The 19,704-nt window shown below is 48.4% G+C and overlaps 1 protein-coding gene across 2 annotated transcripts; it reads right to left on the reverse strand.

The window, feature by feature from the left end:
- Positions 1–776: 776 nt before the first annotated feature.
- On the reverse strand, positions 777–17,815 carry POF1B (POF1B actin binding protein). 2 transcript variants are annotated; one of them, XM_074551837.1, is made up of 15 exons: positions 17,248–17,809; positions 12,261–12,299; positions 11,792–11,893; positions 10,217–10,390; positions 9,128–9,258; positions 8,175–8,202; positions 7,286–7,360; positions 5,473–5,565; positions 4,631–4,744; positions 4,323–4,475; positions 4,112–4,222; positions 3,347–3,475; positions 2,996–3,069; positions 2,792–2,906; positions 777–1,759 (listed from the first exon to the last, which is right to left on the reverse strand). In XM_074551837.1, the coding sequence occupies exons 1-15, from the start codon at positions 17,572–17,574 to the stop codon at positions 1,754–1,756; spliced, it is 1,671 nt and encodes a 556-aa protein (XP_074407938.1). In that variant the 5' UTR covers positions 17,575–17,809; the 3' UTR covers positions 777–1,753. The 2 variants fall into 2 exon arrangements, with proteins under 2 accessions (XP_074407938.1, XP_074407937.1); XM_074551836.1 differs by lacking the exon at positions 777–1,759 and having other exon boundaries at positions 1,867–2,906; positions 17,248–17,815.
- Between the last annotated feature and the right edge of the window lie 1,889 nt (positions 17,816–19,704).

Consider the following 19,704-nt stretch of genomic DNA (forward strand, 5'->3'; position numbering starts at 1 on the left):
GCCTGATGGTGGCCTTTGCCATGGAATTGTCACCACACCCAGCAGCTCCTGCTCTGAGCCGTGTCCCTCCTTAAGGAGTTGCTGTGCTGTGCCATGGATGGAGGAAACACAGGTTGGTGTCCCTGGGGGGCTGCTCAGGAACTCCATGGCTGGGATGAGCCATCAGGACCTGTGGCCACCAATAACTCCCATTTCTGCTCTTTGCAGCTTGGCCTGAGCTGTGAGAACCCCCAGCCCTGGTGGGAGCACCAGGAGCAGCTGCACCCAGAGCCCTGCACAGGTAACTGATGGCATTGAACAGACATTGAACAGACAGGGTGCTTTAATCCTTCTGGTGTTTCAGATCACCAAAGGTGAAAAGTCATTTACTGACAGTGTAACTAAAATTATTTATTGCACTGCCACTGTCCCATGGCAGGAGCACTTTAGCTCTGAGTGTAGATGTGTCTTTTATTCACTGCTCTGCAGAAAAGGGGGTTGCTTTAGAATCTCTTTTAGAATAATTACTGAATGCAGAGGGCAAGGCACTCCTCAGTCAAAGGAAGGTATTTAACTAATGGTGAAACTGCAGGCCCATCTCAGCCTGCACACACTCAAAGAGCAGCAGCAGGAACAGGATTTACTTGTGACTCTTTGGCCAGTCCTGAAGAGCACCAGGCCAGCTGGACATCCAGCAGCACCTGAGAGCCCCAATCCTTCACCTGTAAGGATTCATGGAGAGGAACAAGACACCACCTACACCCCTCCCTCCAGCTGCACACAAGATGTTTCCAGGACAGACAGACAATGATCCAGAGAGTTAGACTTGGGTTTATTTCATGGTTACAGGTAGCCTCCAGCATTCTTTCCCCTTTAAACATTGCCTAGGGTCTATAGTATCTGGGAACAGAAATACATGGCTGCAGCAGGAAAGCAAAGCAAGAACCCCACAATAAAAAAGCACCTTTGGATTGCAGCATTGCAGACTTTCTCTGTGCTGTGTTGCTCAGACAACTACTGAATCATGAACACCAAATCAGTTTGAAAGAATTTCTGTGGTCCTTCAAGGAGTGGAAATTGTAAATGGCAGGTTGGTCTGATAAGGAAATTTAGTCCTTGAGTTATTTTCACACAAAGTTCTTCTATATAAAAATATACCAAGTTCTTGAAAATTTGAAGCACAGCAAATAAATACAGCTGGTTTGGGGCTGAAAATACATCACCTCTGAGGTCAGAAGCATGCTCTAAAACAAACCTTGTCCCAGCCCTTCAGTGAACTGGGTCCTGCTGGCATTTGCCAGGTCAGAAGCTGGGTTTGATGGAAGTTTTGTCCTTTGTGTCCGAGCTCCCCAGACAGAGGCAGGAGTAGGGAGAGGAGCAGTTGGCAGTGAGGTATTTGTGAAGTTCCCGTGCAGCCTGTGACTGCACTGAAAGCAGCTGTGGGAGGGGTGGGGCTGACATCGGGGTCATTCCCACTCTCAGCATGAAGAGACAGAACATGGCTACGAGGACCAAGAGGAAAAGGTTTCAGGTGTCTTCCTTTTGTCTCCTAGGTTGTGTGAAGAACAGGAGCTAGTCAAGAACAGCTGAAGTCCACACAGGGATAGCATCCCAAGCATCCCACTCCTCCGAGGGAAAAGTGAGTCCTTAATGTTTTCCCAGCCTTCCTTGCTATCAGACTGAACCTTTTCTTGGATGCAGAAGAGCAGAAAGTAAAGCAGTTTTAGTGGTTGGTGAACTCCTCGGAGCAGCTCTGAGGGCTCAGAGGTTTCTCTCATTCCTAAAAGAAACAAGCAGCTTGTTAGAAGAAATAGACAAACCTCTTTCTGTTATGAAACAAACTATCTCCTGTAAAGCATCTCATTTAATTACCTACTTGTTTTCTCTTGTACAGCGTCCAAGGGGACCTGTGAGCCTTTCCTCTGTACCAAACACTTTACTTTTTCATTTCTCTGTTGCTGTTTCATTGCTTGACATTTCACTAGGTTGCAATGTACCTGGGTGAGGTTTAGGGATCAGTAATAAAACTCTGCTCTTTGCCAGTGCCTGAGCCTTTTGCTTTTTCAATCCTGCTGCAGGCAAGGTCCCCTTGAGGGACAGGCCAGGTGTGTTACCTGCATCTGCCCAGGCTGTCACAGAGCTGTCCCCTGGCTGTGTCCCCCTGTGGTTGTGTCCAGGTGCTGCTGTGACCTTGTGCCTGCAGCCACCACCAGCCCTGCTTGGCCACCCTGCCATGTCTCCAGCCTTCACCTTGTAGCCAGACTTGGCACCACGAGCCCTGCCTGGAACAGAAATAGCTTCTGCAGCCCTGTTTTCTATTTTTATTCTGAATCACTCCTTAAAATGTCACCACTCTTCTGCATTCCTGGGTTTGTCACTGCCCTGGCTCAGGGTGAGTTTCAGGGATGGGGTGCTTTGTGTGTTTTGGTAATGGCTTGGAGTCATTAATGTTCCTAAGGCAGAGGAGCACATTCCTCCCAAATCCCTGCTCACCAGAGCACAGCAGGACACAGCCCCTGCCTACCTGCCCGGGACAGCAACACCCCGGGGCCGCTGTTGGAGCAGCGCTGATGCTTTTGTTCAGGGTAATTACGTGCCAGAGAAAACAACAAAAGGTTTTATTTGTACCACACCCACCAATTACTGCCTGCTCCAAAGGCCAGGGCACTTCCCTGGCTGCAGTCACTTTGCTTTTTGCAGTTAAATTACCACGAGGGCATCGCTGAGCTCTCAGTTTGGGGAATTTTTGCTTTGAAGTTAAATTGAACACTCAGGGACTGCAGAGGGAACAGTCCCTCTCCAGGTAACTTACATGTTTCCAGATCTCTCCCGTTCTCTCAATTACAATCGTTTGTGATTTATTGACAGGTGATGTGACCTTGTAGTCATCAGACAGGAGACCCAGAATAGGATACTGATTCCTGTACCTGTAGAGAGTTGAAAAGGTTGCTTTAGAGGGTCTAAACAAAGGAAAGCCCAAAGGGTGCGTTTCTAAAAAAGGTGAATAACACGTTACTTTTTGGTGATGATGGCTGTCACCCCAGGGGACTGACTGCCCGAAAACTTGTCATGCTTCAGTCTGAAGAGCTCCTGACAAAACCAAAAGCAAACACTGATGTGAAGTCATGTTTTCTGAAGTATCAGTTCACTAAAGCCACAACAAAATATTTGCAGAAATTTGTTTCAACAGTCTGAAAATCTGCCCTTCCAGAAGGCTGGCAGAGAAACAGCATTCAGGTAGAACAAATCCTAACCCCCATTACTGAGCCAGGAGAGGACAAGGGACTTCCTGGTAAGGTTCCACCTACACAATACCGTGCAGGCTTAAACACAAAAACCCTCAGAGGAATAACTTGTATTATTTTACCTCTTGCTGTTGTTTAATAAAAGCCTCTTTGTCCTCCAGCAGCGAGGTCAGTTCGTGCAGCCTCATTTGCAAGTCGCTGTTGCTCCCCTCTCTCCTGGTTATGTCCTGCTGGAACTGGCACAGCTGGGACTGCAGAACAAGGCAGCAGCTCTCAGGTGTGGGGGCTCTGGGCAGGGCCCCTCAGCACCCACCCAGGCTCTGGGGGTGGCATTTCATTGACACCACCAACAGTGAGACCCAGGGATTGTCAGGTCAGGAAGTTGAGCCAAACAGTAAATTCATAAAGTGCTAATTGAACTGAATTCTACCCAGTATTAATTTAATGATTTTGCAATTCTCAAGCTAAACCAACACTGAACCAGCTGAATTGGCTTCCAGAGCTGGAGACTTTTCCCACTGATTTCCATGAGAGAGATTTCCTAAATACAGTTGTGATTGGGATTTTTGTTTCCTAACATATTTAAGCATATTAAGCATAATATTTAAGCATATTTTGACTAATTTCTTATGTTATCAGGACACACAAAATATCCCTCTAGCACAGCCCACTAACCAGGTTGATCCCTAATTTTTTCATGTAAAGAACGGTTGGATTTTTTTTAAATCACAGTTTTATGTTCTACTATAAAGGTGCTAAACCATCACCAGTGTCTGTGAGTAAAGTAACTGCACAGCCAGAAGACACCCAAAAAGTGCCTGTGGAAGATCTCTGCTGCTCCAAGAGCAGGAGCAGCTGTCCCTGCACACACCAGCAGAGCCCCTCACCCTGAGGCTGCGGATCTCCCTGTCCTTGTCCTCCCTCAGGTTGTTGATCATCTCCACATATCGGCTGGACAGCTCGTCCGTCGTGGTCTGCAGCGTCGGGCTGGAGCAGCTCTGCACAAAGAACCCAATTTTATTTTAAAAAAATGCTTTCATTGTTAGTTTCCTTACACTGATCCCTCTGAGTATGGCACCCAGGCAGGTGAGCCCTCACCTGCAGCTTGAGGCTCTGGATCTCCTGCTCCAGGGCCCTCTTGCTGTACTCCAGCTCCTTCAGCTGGCAGTCCTTGTCGCCCTCGCTGAGCCGCAGGGACAGGAGCTGCTCCTCCAGCGAGCGGCACTTGGCAGTGCTGTCCCTGAGCCCTTGCTGCAAAGCACAGGGGGGATGAGCGCCTGGAACTCCTCAGGGGAGGAACAGCATCACACACACAGCAGGCAGCAGTTCCTCAGAGTACCCACAAGTCAGCAAATTGCCCCCATTTTGGCTGCCTGGAATGACACTGGAAATGTTTCTTGATTTACCTGCTGCTGACGATTGTTCTCCCTCAGAGAAGCCAGCATTGTTTCATATTCTTTCACTTGGGAATCCTTAAAAGCCAAATCCTTCTTCAGCAAGATATTGTCAGTTTCCAGCTTCTGCAGGACAAAAGTCAAAAGTTTACAGTCGAAAGTTGCAATTTTTAAGTAAACTCTTCCCATAAAGTGCAACACGGTCATTAATAAAGGGATGTTTTAGAGCTGAGAGAATGCTCAGCTTCCTTGAAAGTTTGGGTTTAGGTACATAGCACACACTGTAGTGCCTGTGGCTTTGTGCTGGGTGGTGAGCACTGGGATCCTGGATCACTGCCCTTCCAGTCTGCCTCAGAAACTCTTTAAATAGAAGCCAACAAAAAACCCCAAACAAACAAAAACCATCCCAAAACTAAGCCCACTGCACCGACTCCTTGTTCTGTGTTCAAGTTCAAATTCTTCTCCTTCAACTTTGCATTTTCCAGGACAATGCTGTGACATTCCCAGTGGTGCTGAGCACTTGGGCTGATGTGGGAAACACTGCTGCTTCCCCAGCAGGAATTGTCTGCTGCCTGCATCCACAGCCACAAGGCTGGGATGGCTGAAGGCCAGAGAAGCTGTGGAGCTGCCAAAGCCCCCCCTGTCCATCCAGCCCAGATAACCTGGGGAGCTTCCAAAGCCACCCCTGCCCATCCAGCCCAGATAACCTGGGGAGCTGCCAAAGCCACCCCTGTCCTTGCAGCCCCCTGAGGCGCTGCCAGAGCAGCCACTGCCCCCAGCACTGGCACAGGCTGCAGTGCCAGCCCTGGGCTCCTGCTGCCAGCTGGATGAGGAGGATGAGGAGCAGGACTCACCCCCAGGTCATCCTGCAGATGGCAGAGCTCCTCCCGCAGGTTCTTGAAGGTGGAAAGCACAAGTCTCAGGGATTTGTCTGATGTCGCTCTCATCTGGGAGGGAAGAAATGACAAGGATAATTGGGATTAATTAAGCAGCTTTGTTTACAATATGCCTGACAAGAGGCAGAACAGAAACTGCTTTACAGCTGACAGTAACTTCTGAAACCATTGCACATCCTTTGAAGTGCCCACAGTTTCTACAGGAAACATTTTCCTTGCTCTTTGTTCTGCAAATGCCAGTGTTCAATTTCTGCCTTGTAACACAGGACAACATTGTTAAAATGGAAGGAACAACAGGGTAAGGAACTGCCTTTGTACACCAATAAAGGGAAAAATAAATGTGTTAATATTGTACAATTATTATTTGAGCTTTTAAAAGCTTTGTGCTCACACTGATTTTTAAAAATTACTGCCCTGCCTGAAAAGGCACAGAGGAATGAGTCATGTTTGAGATCTGGCAAAGCTTTGGGCTCAAGGATGAGGGAATTTAATTAACATTTTTAAAAATTTAAATTAAAAAAGCTCATACAGCCAACTCCTCCCTTTAAAAGGAAAAAAGATCCCAAAGATGAAAGGAGTCACCTGGATGAAAGAGAAAACCATAAGTGACCACAGCCCAACACTGTTCTCCTTTGGAATGTTAATTTTAATGCCTTTAATAGCTATGTATTGATTCAGGTGAAAATATAAATTGTTGCATTTCGTGATACATGTATATTATTTAAAAGAAGAAAAATAAGACTGTGAAAGGACACACAAAATACACTCAAGTTGTAATGCTCCTTTTGCCTTATGGTTCTGATGGCCAAGGGGTCTGAGAGCACCCTGGGTGGATCCTGACAACACCTGGTTCCCCAAAAGCCATTTTGGCAGCATTTTATAATCACAGCTGTGGGGATGTAAAACCAGCTGGACACAGACACAACAGGAAATGCCTGTTCCAGCTTTTCACCTGGGGCTGAACCAGCCCCCCAGGACAGTGTGCCAGTGTGAGGCCATGGAATGTCCTCATGCTGGCTGGAATGTCCATGGGGTTGATGTCCCTTTTCCTTGTAAGAGAAGCACAGAACAATTCCAGCTGGAAGGGATGGGGAGGTCAGGGCAGGGCAGCTGTGAACTCAGACCAGGCTGCTCCTTCTCAAGCTCATTTCAATGGATTTTTTACCAGGAAGTGATTCCAAGGTGCAGCTGCCAGGTAGGATCACCCTTCCCCTACCTGAGGGAGCCCAGAGCAGGACACTCCTGCTGAGGCTGCCCTGGATGCTGCTCTGACACACCTGCCTGGCCAAGGCAGCTCTGAGTGCTGAGCTGTGCTTTTGGCATCCAGCAGCAAACAGAACCATTCCTGCTGTGGTTCAGGAGTAAAGGGTTTTGTTCCCCTGGGCTGGTTCTTCAGCTCCCTCCCTGCTCCGTGCCCAGCCAGGTGGGATTCAGGCTCTGCTGCTGGGCTTTTAGCACCTCCTGTTTGTGTTTGGCTTTTAAAGCCTTAACACACAACACACAAAGATGAAAGGTCCCTGTTCTCCTGTCAGTGGTCAAAAGCCAAGACAGTTTCAGTGAAACTGCAGGAAAGCCCCAGCAGAGCTCAGTTTAAAATACACAAGTGAACTGTGGGTCCATGTGACATTTCCTTTAACGCCACCATTCCACCCCCTCGCTCCAGAAACAGTGGGATGAGAGAATGCAGAGTGAAGGGTGTTATGCACCAAATCCCTCCTGTGTGTGAGCCAGCTCCTACTCCCAGCCCCTACAGGCTGCCGAGCTGCCATACCTGCAGGAGATAACGAATCTGCTGCTTTGTTGCCTCAGACAGTCCTTTGGGAATTAATTCTTCAACATCTTCAGTCTAAGCAAAGAAGGGAGGAAAGGGGAGACATCTTGATTAAGAATTTTGCCTGGTAGATTAGTAATGTGGTTTCTTCATTAATTACACAGCTCTGCTATGAAAAACATCTTTAGCACAAGGCAAATAAGAACAAAAATAGATCAAAGTCTATCCAGAAAACTTCCAAAGTCTTTTATATGTGGGGCATGTACAAAGTGAGATAAAGTGATACATGAAGCATATATTCAAATGCTTAAATTCAACATTTAAAAGCAGTATTCAAACCAATCCTCTCTCAGGAATTAACAGCTGATGCTACAACAACTCCCAGCAGTTTATGGTGGGGCAAAACCTCTGAATGGGCAGCCAGTAAACCCCAGCTGACCACCAGGAGATGCTGCCAGGATTCAGTGGCATTTGCTTCCTGCAGGTGAACCCTGGACGGTATTTCTGCCCCATTCACACTGAATGCCTTCAAAGGTGCAGCTCCTGCTGCTCAGCAGCAGCTTCACTGGCCAGGGAGTGAAAGAGCCTTTGCAAAAAACACATTGTAAAAATGCAGGTACCTGTGCAAGTCATTTTCCAGTGAAACCATTACTGGAACAGCAGAAGAGACTTCCAAAATTTGACTCTCACACTGGAATAATGCAAATTCTTGACGTTTCCTTTCAGTATTATCACATTTGCAAATACCTGCCTGGCAGTGTTTTTCAGGCTCTGAATGTTTTTACCAAGCAGGAAGCATTGACAGAGACCAGGCTCCTTCATTTCAGCTGCTTTGGCTTTGTTTGCTTGAGCCCTCCCCCAGTGGTGGCAGGGACAGGCTGGGCCTTACCTGGCACGTGAATTCGATGTCGTGGTTCCTGTAAAACACAAAAAGCTGCTTGAGAACTTGCAGGATTCAGGCCCACATTCACCACTAAAAGATTATCTGGTCAATACAGAGCAAGGAAGGGTCTCTCTCAGCTGCAGAGTCAATACCTTCAGCAGAGGAATTCCTGAGGAGACTGGAGTCCTGCAGCAGCACAGCAAACACAGGCTGACTGTCCCCAGTCCTTTGGGCAGTTATCCCAATTATGGGATAACTGGGCAGTAAAGCCAATTACTCCCTTAATTGCCTGGGTAATGGTTTGCCCACAACTCTGCTGCAATTCCCTGCCCTGCTCTAAGTGTTGACTCAGGGTTTCTGTGATGGTTAAATTCCCTTTTTGCCCTGCTACAGGACCACTTTCCTTATTCAGTGACCTTGGAAGGCACCAGACAAGATTGGGAGTGAGGGGGAAGAATGAGGGTGATGGGAGGGACGGGGGAAGGTTGTGGTTGTGCAGGGCACTGCCTGCTGGGACTCTCATTTCTTGCCACAGATGGTCTGCAGGGCTCTGCAGAAAATGTGTTTTATATTCATTTGGATGTAGAGAGACTGAGTTTTATGCATGGTGGTGGCTGTCCTTTAATCCATGACACAACATCACAACAGGACTGAGGAAATTTGGACATTTGGGTTGTTCAGGACACAGCAATAGAATTGTGTCATGAAATATATGTCAGAGTTTGCTGTAAGTAAGTTCTTGTTTGCTCAATGTACACACATGTATGGGAGACACAATTCTTAAGCATCACATTCAATAAATTTCCTTGGCTTACAGCATTTCTACAGCCCTTGGTTACTTGCAAATCAGATGAATGTGTAAAACATCCAATCAGTTCCAGCTGTCAGGAAGAAACAAAGAGCACAACCAATTCACAACCAACGGGGTGTCTGGGACACAGGAATGACAGTGGCAATACCTTGTCCCAATCTTCTCCACGTGCTGCAGCAGGCAGCTGTACAGGTCGTTGCTCTTGCGGTGCAGCTCGGCCAGCAGCTCCCCAAAGAAGCGGCAGTCCAGCTGCTCGGGGCTGTCCTGGGGGCAGCTCACCTGGCAGAGACAGGCAGGGCATCAGGACAGGATGGATCCCTTCTTTGGATAAAGCTGAACATGAAAATGCTACAGGTGGGATTTGGGTCTGGCTGCTCTTAGCAATTTTCAATTTATTTACACTTTTCTTGGTAGTGAGTCTTCCATGTCTACTGGTTTTCAGTAAACTGAACAGAGAGGAATGACTTCCTTTAGAACAACAAGAGCCAGCAAAGCCCTGCTTGCACCGCAGTGTCCTCAGCCCAAGCTGAGTGTCCTGAGCTGGCTGATGGCAGTGTCCAGCTCTGGAAGGTTCTGCACAGGTCTGACACCGAGGTCCCCAGGGTGTTTGTGTTTGTCACCCAAAGCCCAACTGGGTGCACAGGAGGGACCTGCTGCACTCCCTCCCCAGCTGCACTAACAGGCTGTAGGTACACCAGGAAGCATTAGTGATTCCACTGAATTTGTGTCAACAGCTTTTGCATCAAATTGAAATACATTTGAAGCCCTGGCTGATCAGCATAGGAGGAAAGGAACCCTGAGCTGATGTTTGCCAAGGTTCTAAAGCAATGTGTGTTCCCTCCCAAAGCAGAGGCTGTGCATCCCTCAGTCTTTGTGTACAGACTGAAACCCGACTGAATTGATGGGTAAAGAAAAGCAAAACCAAAAAAAAAACCAGCCCAGTGAGACTGAGCTCAGAGCTCAGCTAAACACCACGGGCTCACCTCAGTCAGTGCACACCTGAGCACAGGTCTGTGACAATCAGAAATCCACCTCTCAAACAGCCCTTCCCCCCAACAGCAGGTGAGAAAGCCTTGGGCAGTCCCGGACAGACACACAGACCCCGCTCAGTGACAGGGGCTGGTGCTGAGAGTCCCCCACAAAGCTCTGGAGGCTGCAGAGCCCAAACCCGCTCACTGCCGGGCTTCTGTCCCTGCCTGAGAGCAAACCGAGCACAGAGCAAAGCAGGAGCCCTCACCAGCTCTGGGGCGGCCGTGCCCCTCCTCACGGGGTGTCCCCGGCACTCGTCACTGCCCGGGCCCGGGCACAGCTCGCAGGGACTGCCCGTCTGTGTCTGCTGGCACTGCTGTGTCACCGGGGGCGGCGGGCACGGCGGGCACGGCTCCGGCGGGCACACCGGGAACTGCCGCTCCTGCGCGAGAGGACCTGTCAGTGCTGGGAACGGCCTCTGCTGGCACAGAAAGGGTTAATGCTGGGTACACTGCAGGGGTGGGAAAGGCCTCTGCTGGGGCAGAAGGGGTTAATGCTGGGCACCCTGCATGGATGGAAATGTCCCTGCTGGGGGAGAAGGGGTTAATGCTGGGTACACTGCAGGGGTGGGAAATGTCCCTGCTGGGGCAGAAGGGGTTAATGCTGGGCACCCTGCATGGATGGAAATGCCCCTGCTGGCACAGAAAGGGTTAATGCTGGGCACTGCATGGATGGAAATGCCCCTGCTGGCACAGGAAGGGTTAATGCTGGGCACTGCATGGATGGAAATGTCCCTGCTGGCACAGGAAGGGTTAATGCTGGGCACTGCATGGAGTGGCACATCGACCTCAGTAGTGAATGAAATGTGCCTGTGATGGCAGTGCTGGTGGTGGCTTCGGATGTTTTAATAATCCAAACTAAATTGCTTTTATACGTAACAGGGTTGTAATTCACCCATTTTCCTTCCAATTCCAGTAGCTGCCAGTGAGAAGCACAGATGAAAAACCTCTCCCAAAGTGGACATCCCACTACACATGAAAATTTCCTTTAGAACTAAATTTGACCTAAATCTAAACATAGCCCAGGTAACGAAAACCAGAATTAAAACTATGGTTTCCAAGGCTAAAGTCCACAATTTTTAATTCTTTTCTTTGCACATTATCTGCAGAAAGAAAGAAGCTGTTATTTGTAATTCCATTTTTTTATCTCTTCCACTTTAGAGCCTGGATATCACAGAACTCAGCTGTCTAAAATCCAGAGAGGCATGAAAAGCTCCATTTTAAAAAACAAAGTAAAAAAACCCCTCAGGTAAATAATTTCTGACATATGCTAAACTTCAATTTTTTTCCTGTTGGAAATGTTTCAGAGCAATAAAATGGAGCAATATTTTTGCTATTGACAAAACACCAATTGTGAGATGAAATTTCAGACAGGTTTACCACATATATTTTTTCAAGAGTTAGTAAAATAAAAAATTGTGGTTTTAATTTTTTTTCTAAAAATGTATCTTGATTGTTCTGTTATAAAGCTATTCCAGGAAACTAATTCACAGCCCCTATTCAGATACAGATGGACAATATTACAGATACAACAGCAGTTTTCAGTGTTAATTAATAATAAATTCTTAGGAAAAATATGGCAAACATTCTACTTTCTGGTCTCCTTAAATATTGCTTCATTTACTTTGAGAATGTATCCTAGATCACAACAAGGCAGTTCTCAGGTTGGAAGCTACTCCTAACAAAAATAAAAAAACCCAGAACCAACCCAACCCAGAAACATCAATTTCCTGCTACCAACTCAATTTTCTTCTTGCAATAGATAATATAAACAGCTAACTTACTTGGAGGGGATTTAATAGCTCATATTTTCTTATTGTTTTTTCATAGATGACATTATTTCCAGGAGAGAAACTGGCCCCTCTAAGAAAAGGGGATAATGGCTCCTGTAAAGCACAAAAATAAAAACATCCATAAATCCTGTCAAACAGCAAACTCAGGATTAGTGTAATTTTGACTAAAAATAGATAATTTAGAGACATGTGAGATGTGAACACGCGAGTGTGTGTCCATTTGGAAACAAAGTGGCTGTGCTTGCATAGGGACTATGTGAAATAAATACAGTAGAAACAGTAATTAATCAGTATTAATAAATACTTAACTGCTGAGATGTGGGAGCCTGAGTGGCCATTCTGCAGGGTTTCCAACCCCTCATAGTTCCACCTGCCACCCTCAGAGGTGAGGGCTGTGAGCTCTCAGAGTGTTTCCCATCCCCTGGGAGGAGCTGAGGGAGGCCCAGCCCAGTTTCCCTACCTGGTCCGGGTTCTCGATAATGATCCTGCGGATGGTGCCCTGCAAGGGAGGAGAAAACCCTCAGGATTACTGCAGCTCAACCTCCAACACCTCTTCTGCCAGAGGAATCTGATTATGGACATTGGCTGGGAATGCTCTGGGATCCACTGGCCACAATCACCTGGAGATGTTTTAAACCCACCCCAAAGGAATTGGTCCATGTGCAGCACGGCAAGACACAATCCTTCACTGCATTTTATCAGCTGGGTTTTTCTCTCTTTGCAGGTCTGAGGGAATTTGTCCATATTTTCTGTAAGTGCAGCAGAACAGGCTACAAATCAAAGCCTTCCTGGATCCCATGTCCCTGTTACAGCCCATTTCTTATTTTTTAGTTTTTTTCATGTTACACATCAAACTCAGCTGGTGTAGATGGAGATGCATCATACTCTTTTGCTTCACCAAGGCATGAAAATTTGGATTTTGGTTAAACTCAGAAGTGAACAGGTAGAGGAGCTGCCCAACAACCCCTGGGTCACATCCAGTGCACACAGCTCCACAGCTGCCACCTATGGGAATGATGCCCACATCTGCAATGAAAAATGAGATGTGCCTCTTTAAATTACAAAAATCTGTCCCTGGCAACAGCTTTGTTTTCAAGTAGATTTCCTCAGGTTTTGCCCCAGCACTGTCTAGAAGCAATGGCAGGCACTGTCCTCCACCAGTTCTAACAAATCACACATTGCTGCAACCCTTCACAGCCAGATTTTACCCAACCAAGCAGAGTTCCCACTGAACCCAATCTAAGGACGGGGCAATTTGTCAGTTTGCAGCATGCTGTTTATCCTCCCTCACAGCACAAACCTCCAATTTTCATAATGAATCATTTCTTCCCCAAAGCCAGGGGGAAGTTTGTGTTGCTGCAGCTCAGTCTCAGCCAGGTGAGAGCAGCCCTGAAGTAGGTCAGGTCTCCTATCAACTGTTGCATAAGTTTAGCAAGCCTGGAGCAGTTTTCCAAACCTCCCAAGAGTGAATCATAACAGCACCAGGAAAGAGAAACAAAAGTAGAAAAAAAACTGTTTTTGCAGCAGTCTGAGTAACTAAGAAATTTCAAAATTAAAACTGCTGCAGAAACTTGGGGAGCTGCTCAGTGCTGCTGCCAGCAGGAATCCGGGGACACAGCACAGAGAGGTGGAACATGCAGCCCAATCTTGCACCACCAGCACTGCACAACTGGAACTAAAATGTGAAATACTCAGCACAGGAATGGCCACTGGTCCCTCCTTCAGCTGGGTGTCAGAGCCTGCACAGCCCGAGCTCAGTGCCCCTGAGCAGCGCACGGAGCTGTGACACCAGAGAGCCCTGGGACAGCAGGACACAGGGACAGCCATGGCCACTGTGTGACACTGAACAACAGCCCTGGAATCTGCTGAAAGGCTGGACAAACATGCCAGGGCTAACTCAAACTCTAGAGAGGACAACACATCCAGGGTGTCTCAGAGAAATAAACCCACAGCACAGGAGTCTGGAGCATTTTAAGTTGAAACAGACCTTTATAATATTCTCATTGTATATGCAATGTTATACAGAGCCTAAGAATGTTTTGCCTGGATAAAATTATGCTTATTTTTGAGATACCCAAACTCTTTCATTTTCAAAGAACTGCTTTACAAACAGGGATTTGCCTGCCCTTTCTCCCATTCCAGCCAAGCAGGCTGGACTGGCACAGGCTGGGAGGGGACCAAGAGGCAGAAACGCGGTGTCTGTGCCAGCCTGGATTGCCCACACACAGCTCGGGGCTCTGCACAAGGAGCTGCCACCTCCAGGACCTCGGGAGCTGTCCCAGCAGGGGGAACGTGGAAAGGATCTTGGGCTGTTTCTGTTTTCCAGCATTCCCAAGGGGCACAGCTCAGGTTATTCTCTCCAGGCAGTCAGTAGATGCAGAGTCTGGAGATGCAGCATTTTCTGTCTGGGATAAGGAAGGGGAGGTGGGATTCCAAAGGGGAAGCCCAGTGCTGGTGTGAGTTTGGAATTCATGACAGCCTGAGCAGTCAGTCTGGGTCTGTTTTACAGAATCACAGATTGGTTTGGGTTGGAAGGGACTTTTAAGTTCTTCCCGTTCCAGCCCCCTGCATGGGGCTTATAAGGAGAATTTTAAAAGGTAACACTAAAACTTGCATGAATATTTTTGATAGTCTTTAAGATTTCTAAACAAGATTTATTAATTTTAGAATAAGCATTTGATAGATTTATCTTTAGGGTGCCAATTTTATGTAGAAGCAATCAAATGTCCCTTTTTTTTTTTTTAATTTCAACAGGTTACCCTTGGCTTCAGCCAACCCAGAGATGAAAGTGAGAATTGAATCTAGGCCTTTATCCACAACACATTGTCTTGCTAATGACAAGCAATCCAGTCATCTGCTCATGATTTATGAGTTCCAGTTGGCAGGTGAAATGGGGAAATGGCAGGCTGAGTTTGAGGCTGTTACACCACAGACCAGCCCTAAAGCGGGTTAATATTACACCATTTTCATGGGAGCCCTTTGCACGTCACAGAACTGAGCCCAGCCACACAAACTCCTGACTCCCAAAATGTCTCACATGGACGGAGAACCTCTACAAAACCTGCCAGGGTTCTGCCCTCTGCAAACAATTTATATGTGCCACTTTAGGAATTATCTTTTCATGACATGGAGAAGGGATTCATGCACATAAGCCACACCAGAAGGCAATTTATTCCAAATACTTCTCATTCAGATCAAGCAAAGCAAAATTTGCTGTGAATTTCTCCACAGATAACACAAACCACAAAAGTAGAAAACCCCTGAATCCTGAAGCACAAAAAGTACCAGCACATGTTCTCTGTGCACACAGCAATTTCAAATTCTCCCTCTCTCCAGCCTACTAGAAGTGTACATAAAGACAAGAGCACAGCCAGCCACATCACTGAAGATGCACTGTGTCAACAGGGATGTACAATAACATGTCTGTTATTGTAAATCCACACAAGCTCTGCAGAAGCAAATTAAATATTGCTCAAAGCCAGCCCTTTGCTTTAGCAGCAGCACAGAGCTCAAACTGCAGCTCTGGGCTGCCCCCAACCCCAAATCCTCCTGTACACCAAACACAGATGGGAGCTTGCTATCAGTCCATTATTCACTTTATGAGACCCCACACAATGGGCTCAAAGGGCAGCTGATCCACTCCTGGGGAATGTCCTGCACCCCTCCCAGGGCTTCTCTGGGGCAACTCCCATGGAGCACCAAGTGTGCCACTTCTGCCTCCTCCCAGCTGACTTCCCTGTTTGTTACTGTTTTCTGCCTTAATAACTTCCTAATAATCTGTATTAGGCGCCTTCCTTCTCCACCACTGAAACTGCAACCCACACAAAGCCTGACTGAGCTACACCCTCTTGGCTTTAAAGTCTCGTCCAGCAAAACACTTCAGCAAGAAATTAGTTTTCATCAGCAGGACATAATGGATTCAGTGACTACGACAGATGTTGGAAATTAAACATCCTCCATAGAGCAGCGACAGCATTTGAGTCTGTAATCCTTGTTCACGTACTTATCCAGGCTGAGGAAGCTTGGGACTGCAGTGTTTATGCCAATGAATATTTAATTAATTAACTGCAATTCAGACTATCATCCAGCCTAGCTGAGCAGATCACTTATCTGGGAGGTGAGAGACCTGTGTTTACACTCCTGCCCCACATCTTGCAAAAGAGGATTAACAACCTGGATACAGAGGGAATGGTTCTGCCATCACCACCTCCTACAAAGCCCTTAGATCACAGATTCGTTCAGGAAAAACTCACCAAGATCACGGAGTCCAACCATACACAGCACAGCCAAGGCCACCACTGCGCCTTGTCCCCAAGTGCCACAGACACACGTTTGAACGCTTCCAGGGATGCTGAGTCCACCAATTCCCTGGGCAGTGTGTTCCAATGCTTAACCATCTATTCCATGAACAATTTTTTTTCCTAATATCCAACCTGAACCTCTGTTAGCACAACTTGAGGCTGTTTCCTCTTGTCCTTCTATTATCACAGCTGCTCGCTCACTTCCCAGGATTTACATAAACCATCTTGGAGAGGAAGGCAGCCCTCAAACTATGCAAATACTGCTTTGAAAGGAATGCAGATATTGTATTGGTCTTAATCCACTCTTTCTGACAGGTATTTATAACACAGGAAAGAAAATTCAGTAAGAGTTCATCTTGAAACAAATGTACATTGCTATTTGAGTACAGCAGAGCAATCCTATAGAAGTTAATGGCATTCTGCTGTATGAGGAAAAAATGGGCTGAGAATAAATTTCTATCTCCTTTCTGGTTTTGCAGTCAAATCTGTTCTAAAGCTATTGGTTTCTAGTTTTAATGCACCTTTTGCACGTGTTAAAATGACATTAAATTCCACCGACACTTTCAAGCCATGCCTTGGATACACACACAACAAACCTGCTGAACTGCATTGCCAGGGCTTTCCAAGCCCGACTCCAACACCTCAGTGGCGGCCCTTACTAAGCACCATCGATTCAGAGAGAACGAATAACCACACAGGCTTCGGGTTCTATTTCCATGAGCAGCCCCAAGTCAGCAGAGAGAGGCAGTGACATCCCGGCGTGCGAAGGGAGCAGCGCCTGCGGGGCTGGGCTGGGCCACAACCGGCCAGAGCCGCGTTAAAGGGTGCGAAAAGGTGACACCGCCTGGGGCCGGTGCCAGGGACCGCATCCCGGCCCGGGGACAGCCCGGCCAGCCTGGGGCCGGTGCCAGGGACCGCATCCCTGCCCGGAGACAGCCAGGGGACGGCGGGGAGCGCCCACAGCGGCTTTCCCACAGGGAGAAACGCGCGGAGGGGCCGGGGCTGGACCCGTCCCACCCCGGGGGAGGCCGGCCCGACCCTCAGAGCCTCCGCCCCGCCGGAGCTCCCAGGGTCGGGCTCCGGTTTCGACGGCCCCTGATCCGGGCCGGGAGCAGCCCCCGAGGGGCCGGGCCGTGCCTGCCGTACCTGTGGCGGGTCGCAGCCGTGGCCGCAGTCCAGCGGCGAGGCAGCCCGGGAGGAGCAGGAGGTGCTGAGCCGGCGGCAGCCCGGCCCGTAGGTGCGCACCCGGTCATAGGCCACGTCCTGCGGGTGCGGAGCGGGGTCCAGGCAGGGCAGCGGCCGCGGCGGCTCCGGGCACGGCGGGGGCTCGGGGCAGGGCGGCGGCTCGGGGCAGGGCCGGCGGGCGGGCAGGGTGCTGTAGTGCTGCTGCCGCCGGTAGTAGTGGTGCTGGTGCTGCTGCTGGAGGTGCGGGGGCAGCGCGGGCGGCTGCAGCGGCTGCTGCGCCCCGAACATCGCGGCGGGACTGCGGCGGCGGCAGCGGCGGGGCCGCTCCGGCTTTACCTGCGCGGGCCGCGCCTTGGGCGGGCCGCACCTGCGGGCGGGGAGCCCCGGCCGACCCCGCCCCGGCCCCGGCACTGCCCGGGACGGCTCCGCACCCACCGCTCCCCGTACGGCACCCAGCGAAACAGCGCCCGGCGCTGGGGAAAGCAAACCCCGCGCTGTTCACTGAAGCTCTTTGCTGTTGTTCTCTTTGCAGCGTGTGTAGGGAGAGTGTAAAGCCACAGCTACCTGCTGCGCAAATGAACTTAAGTATTCTTTCCACGGGAAGTTACGGAGTTGGCACAGAGCCGTTCCCACCTGCAGGAGCCGCGGTGGGCTCGCAGGAGCTGTGCCGGGAGCAGCCGCTGCCAGGACAGGAGCGGTTCTGTGCCTGCATCCCTGCACAGGGACTGCCTCAGGGACCGGCTCATCTGAGCATCCCTGGGTGGTCTGGGTTCAAAGGGACCTTAAAGCACATCCCGTTCCATCCTGTGACATGGGCAGGGACACTTTCCACTATCCCAGGATGCTCCAAGCCCTGTCCAGCCTGGCCTTGGACTCTTCCAGGGTTGTAAGAGCCATAGTGGCTCTGAGCAACCTGTGCCAGGGCCTCACCAGCCTCACAAGGAAAGTTTTTCTCCAGTATCCCATCTAATCCCACCCTCTGCCACTTGGACGCCATTCCCACTTGTCCTGTCATTCCCAGCTCTCATAATTTTGTATGGAATACCTCACAGCTCTTACCTAAAAAGGATGGAGTTTGTTGCTTATTCAAATCTCACTCTGCAGAGAGGAATGTGAACTTGGTTTCTCAATCCAACATATTCTGAGTTGGATTCCTCTGGCAGCGTCAGGCAAGCCCTAACTGAGAACATAACTTTGTTCTGCAAGGTCGTGTAGCAATAACATAATTGTAGAATCTTGTGTAATTAATATTCTTCTTAATGATAAACCCAAAATTATTAATTTTGTCAGTTTGTTTCCCCTACATGCCTACTGTGCTGTAAGGCCATATAATACAGTCAGTCACAAAGACTAAAAACTAATTTCTGAAGTGCCATGTTAGGGCAAAACACCTCTGAGGGGATGGAGCAGCTCCTTCTGCTGTGTTCTACACTGGCCCCTCACTGAAAACTGTCTCTAAAATTAAAAAGTGTTCACCAGATCTGCTCAAGAGGCTTTTGGAAAGGTAAGGATTTCAAGATGAGTGCCTACAACAATGCGGTATTTTAAGGCACTGTGACATCTGGAGACATTCATAACATATAAAAATTTCCCTTTTCCTCCAGGCATTAAACCCAAACAGACAGCCTGTTTTACATAGGAGTGTCTATAAAATGCATTTCAGGTAAAGTCTATCCCACGGGTTACAAAGGAACTAAATCCAAAGAAAACCTTGTCATAAAACCTCATTCTTGCTTCACGAGCTTGGAAGAGCTGTTAGTGTCTTCTCACAAGCAATTTTAAAAAGAGCATTTCTTAGAAAGCAGTAAAACATGATTACAACAACCTCTGTTTTACACAGACCATAAGGAAGTTTTTCGTGCTTCAGTAGGAAACTGCAGAAATGGCAGCAATACTCCTCGGGGGATAAGGTGCTGTAATACAAAATGTGGAAACAGTGCAGGTTTGCCAGCTCAGAGTGTTACCTGCACGCAGCACGTTGCCCTGCTTAATAAAGGAGTTTCTACCAGGGTCAGCAGAAAGCTGGCCCCAAGTCATCCTGCTGGAATGGAAATAGGAACAGCTTCCGGAAGGCTCTGCAGATGTGGTGAGGATTACTGGAGTCACAAATAACAACAGTGCCTAATGCATGCATGGTGATCTGTACCAGGTAATGAAAAGAGCCTCAAACAAAGCTTCTGCATTTTAATGTGACCAAAATTCCGTGTGCATCCCAACCCTGGGATGGTGCTGCACTGTGCTGTGCAGGGTGTTACCTGCTGTGGAATTCTGGCTGTGGCAGCTGGGGCTACAAGGAACAGAACTGCTTTGATATAAAATAGAAAAATACTCCCTTGGGAACACCACGATCAGGAACAGTGTTTACAACATTTATACTTACATTATTTATGGGGTTGGGAAGCTCTCTGAAGGACTGAG

The sequence above is a fragment of the Zonotrichia albicollis genome, chromosome 14 (assembly GCF_047830755.1).
Source record: "Zonotrichia albicollis isolate bZonAlb1 chromosome 14, bZonAlb1.hap1, whole genome shotgun sequence".
NCBI classification, from domain to species: Eukaryota; Metazoa; Chordata; class Aves; order Passeriformes; family Passerellidae; genus Zonotrichia; species Zonotrichia albicollis.

Excerpts from the sequence above, each read along its gene's own strand:
- POF1B (XM_074551836.1), bottom strand. The coding sequence starts at position 17,574 with ATGTTCGGGGCGCAGCAGCCGCTGCAGCCGCCCGCGCTGCCCCCGCAC. Across the intron at positions 4,223-4,322 it reads TCCAGAGCCTCAAGCTGCAG|AGCTGCTCCAGCCCGACGCT; the intron begins GTGAGGGCTCAC and ends TTCTTTGTGCAG. Across the intron at positions 3,476-4,111 it reads GGGAGATCCGCAGCCTCAGG|TCCCAGCTGTGCCAGTTCCA; the intron begins GTGAGGGGCTCT and ends CTTGTTCTGCAG.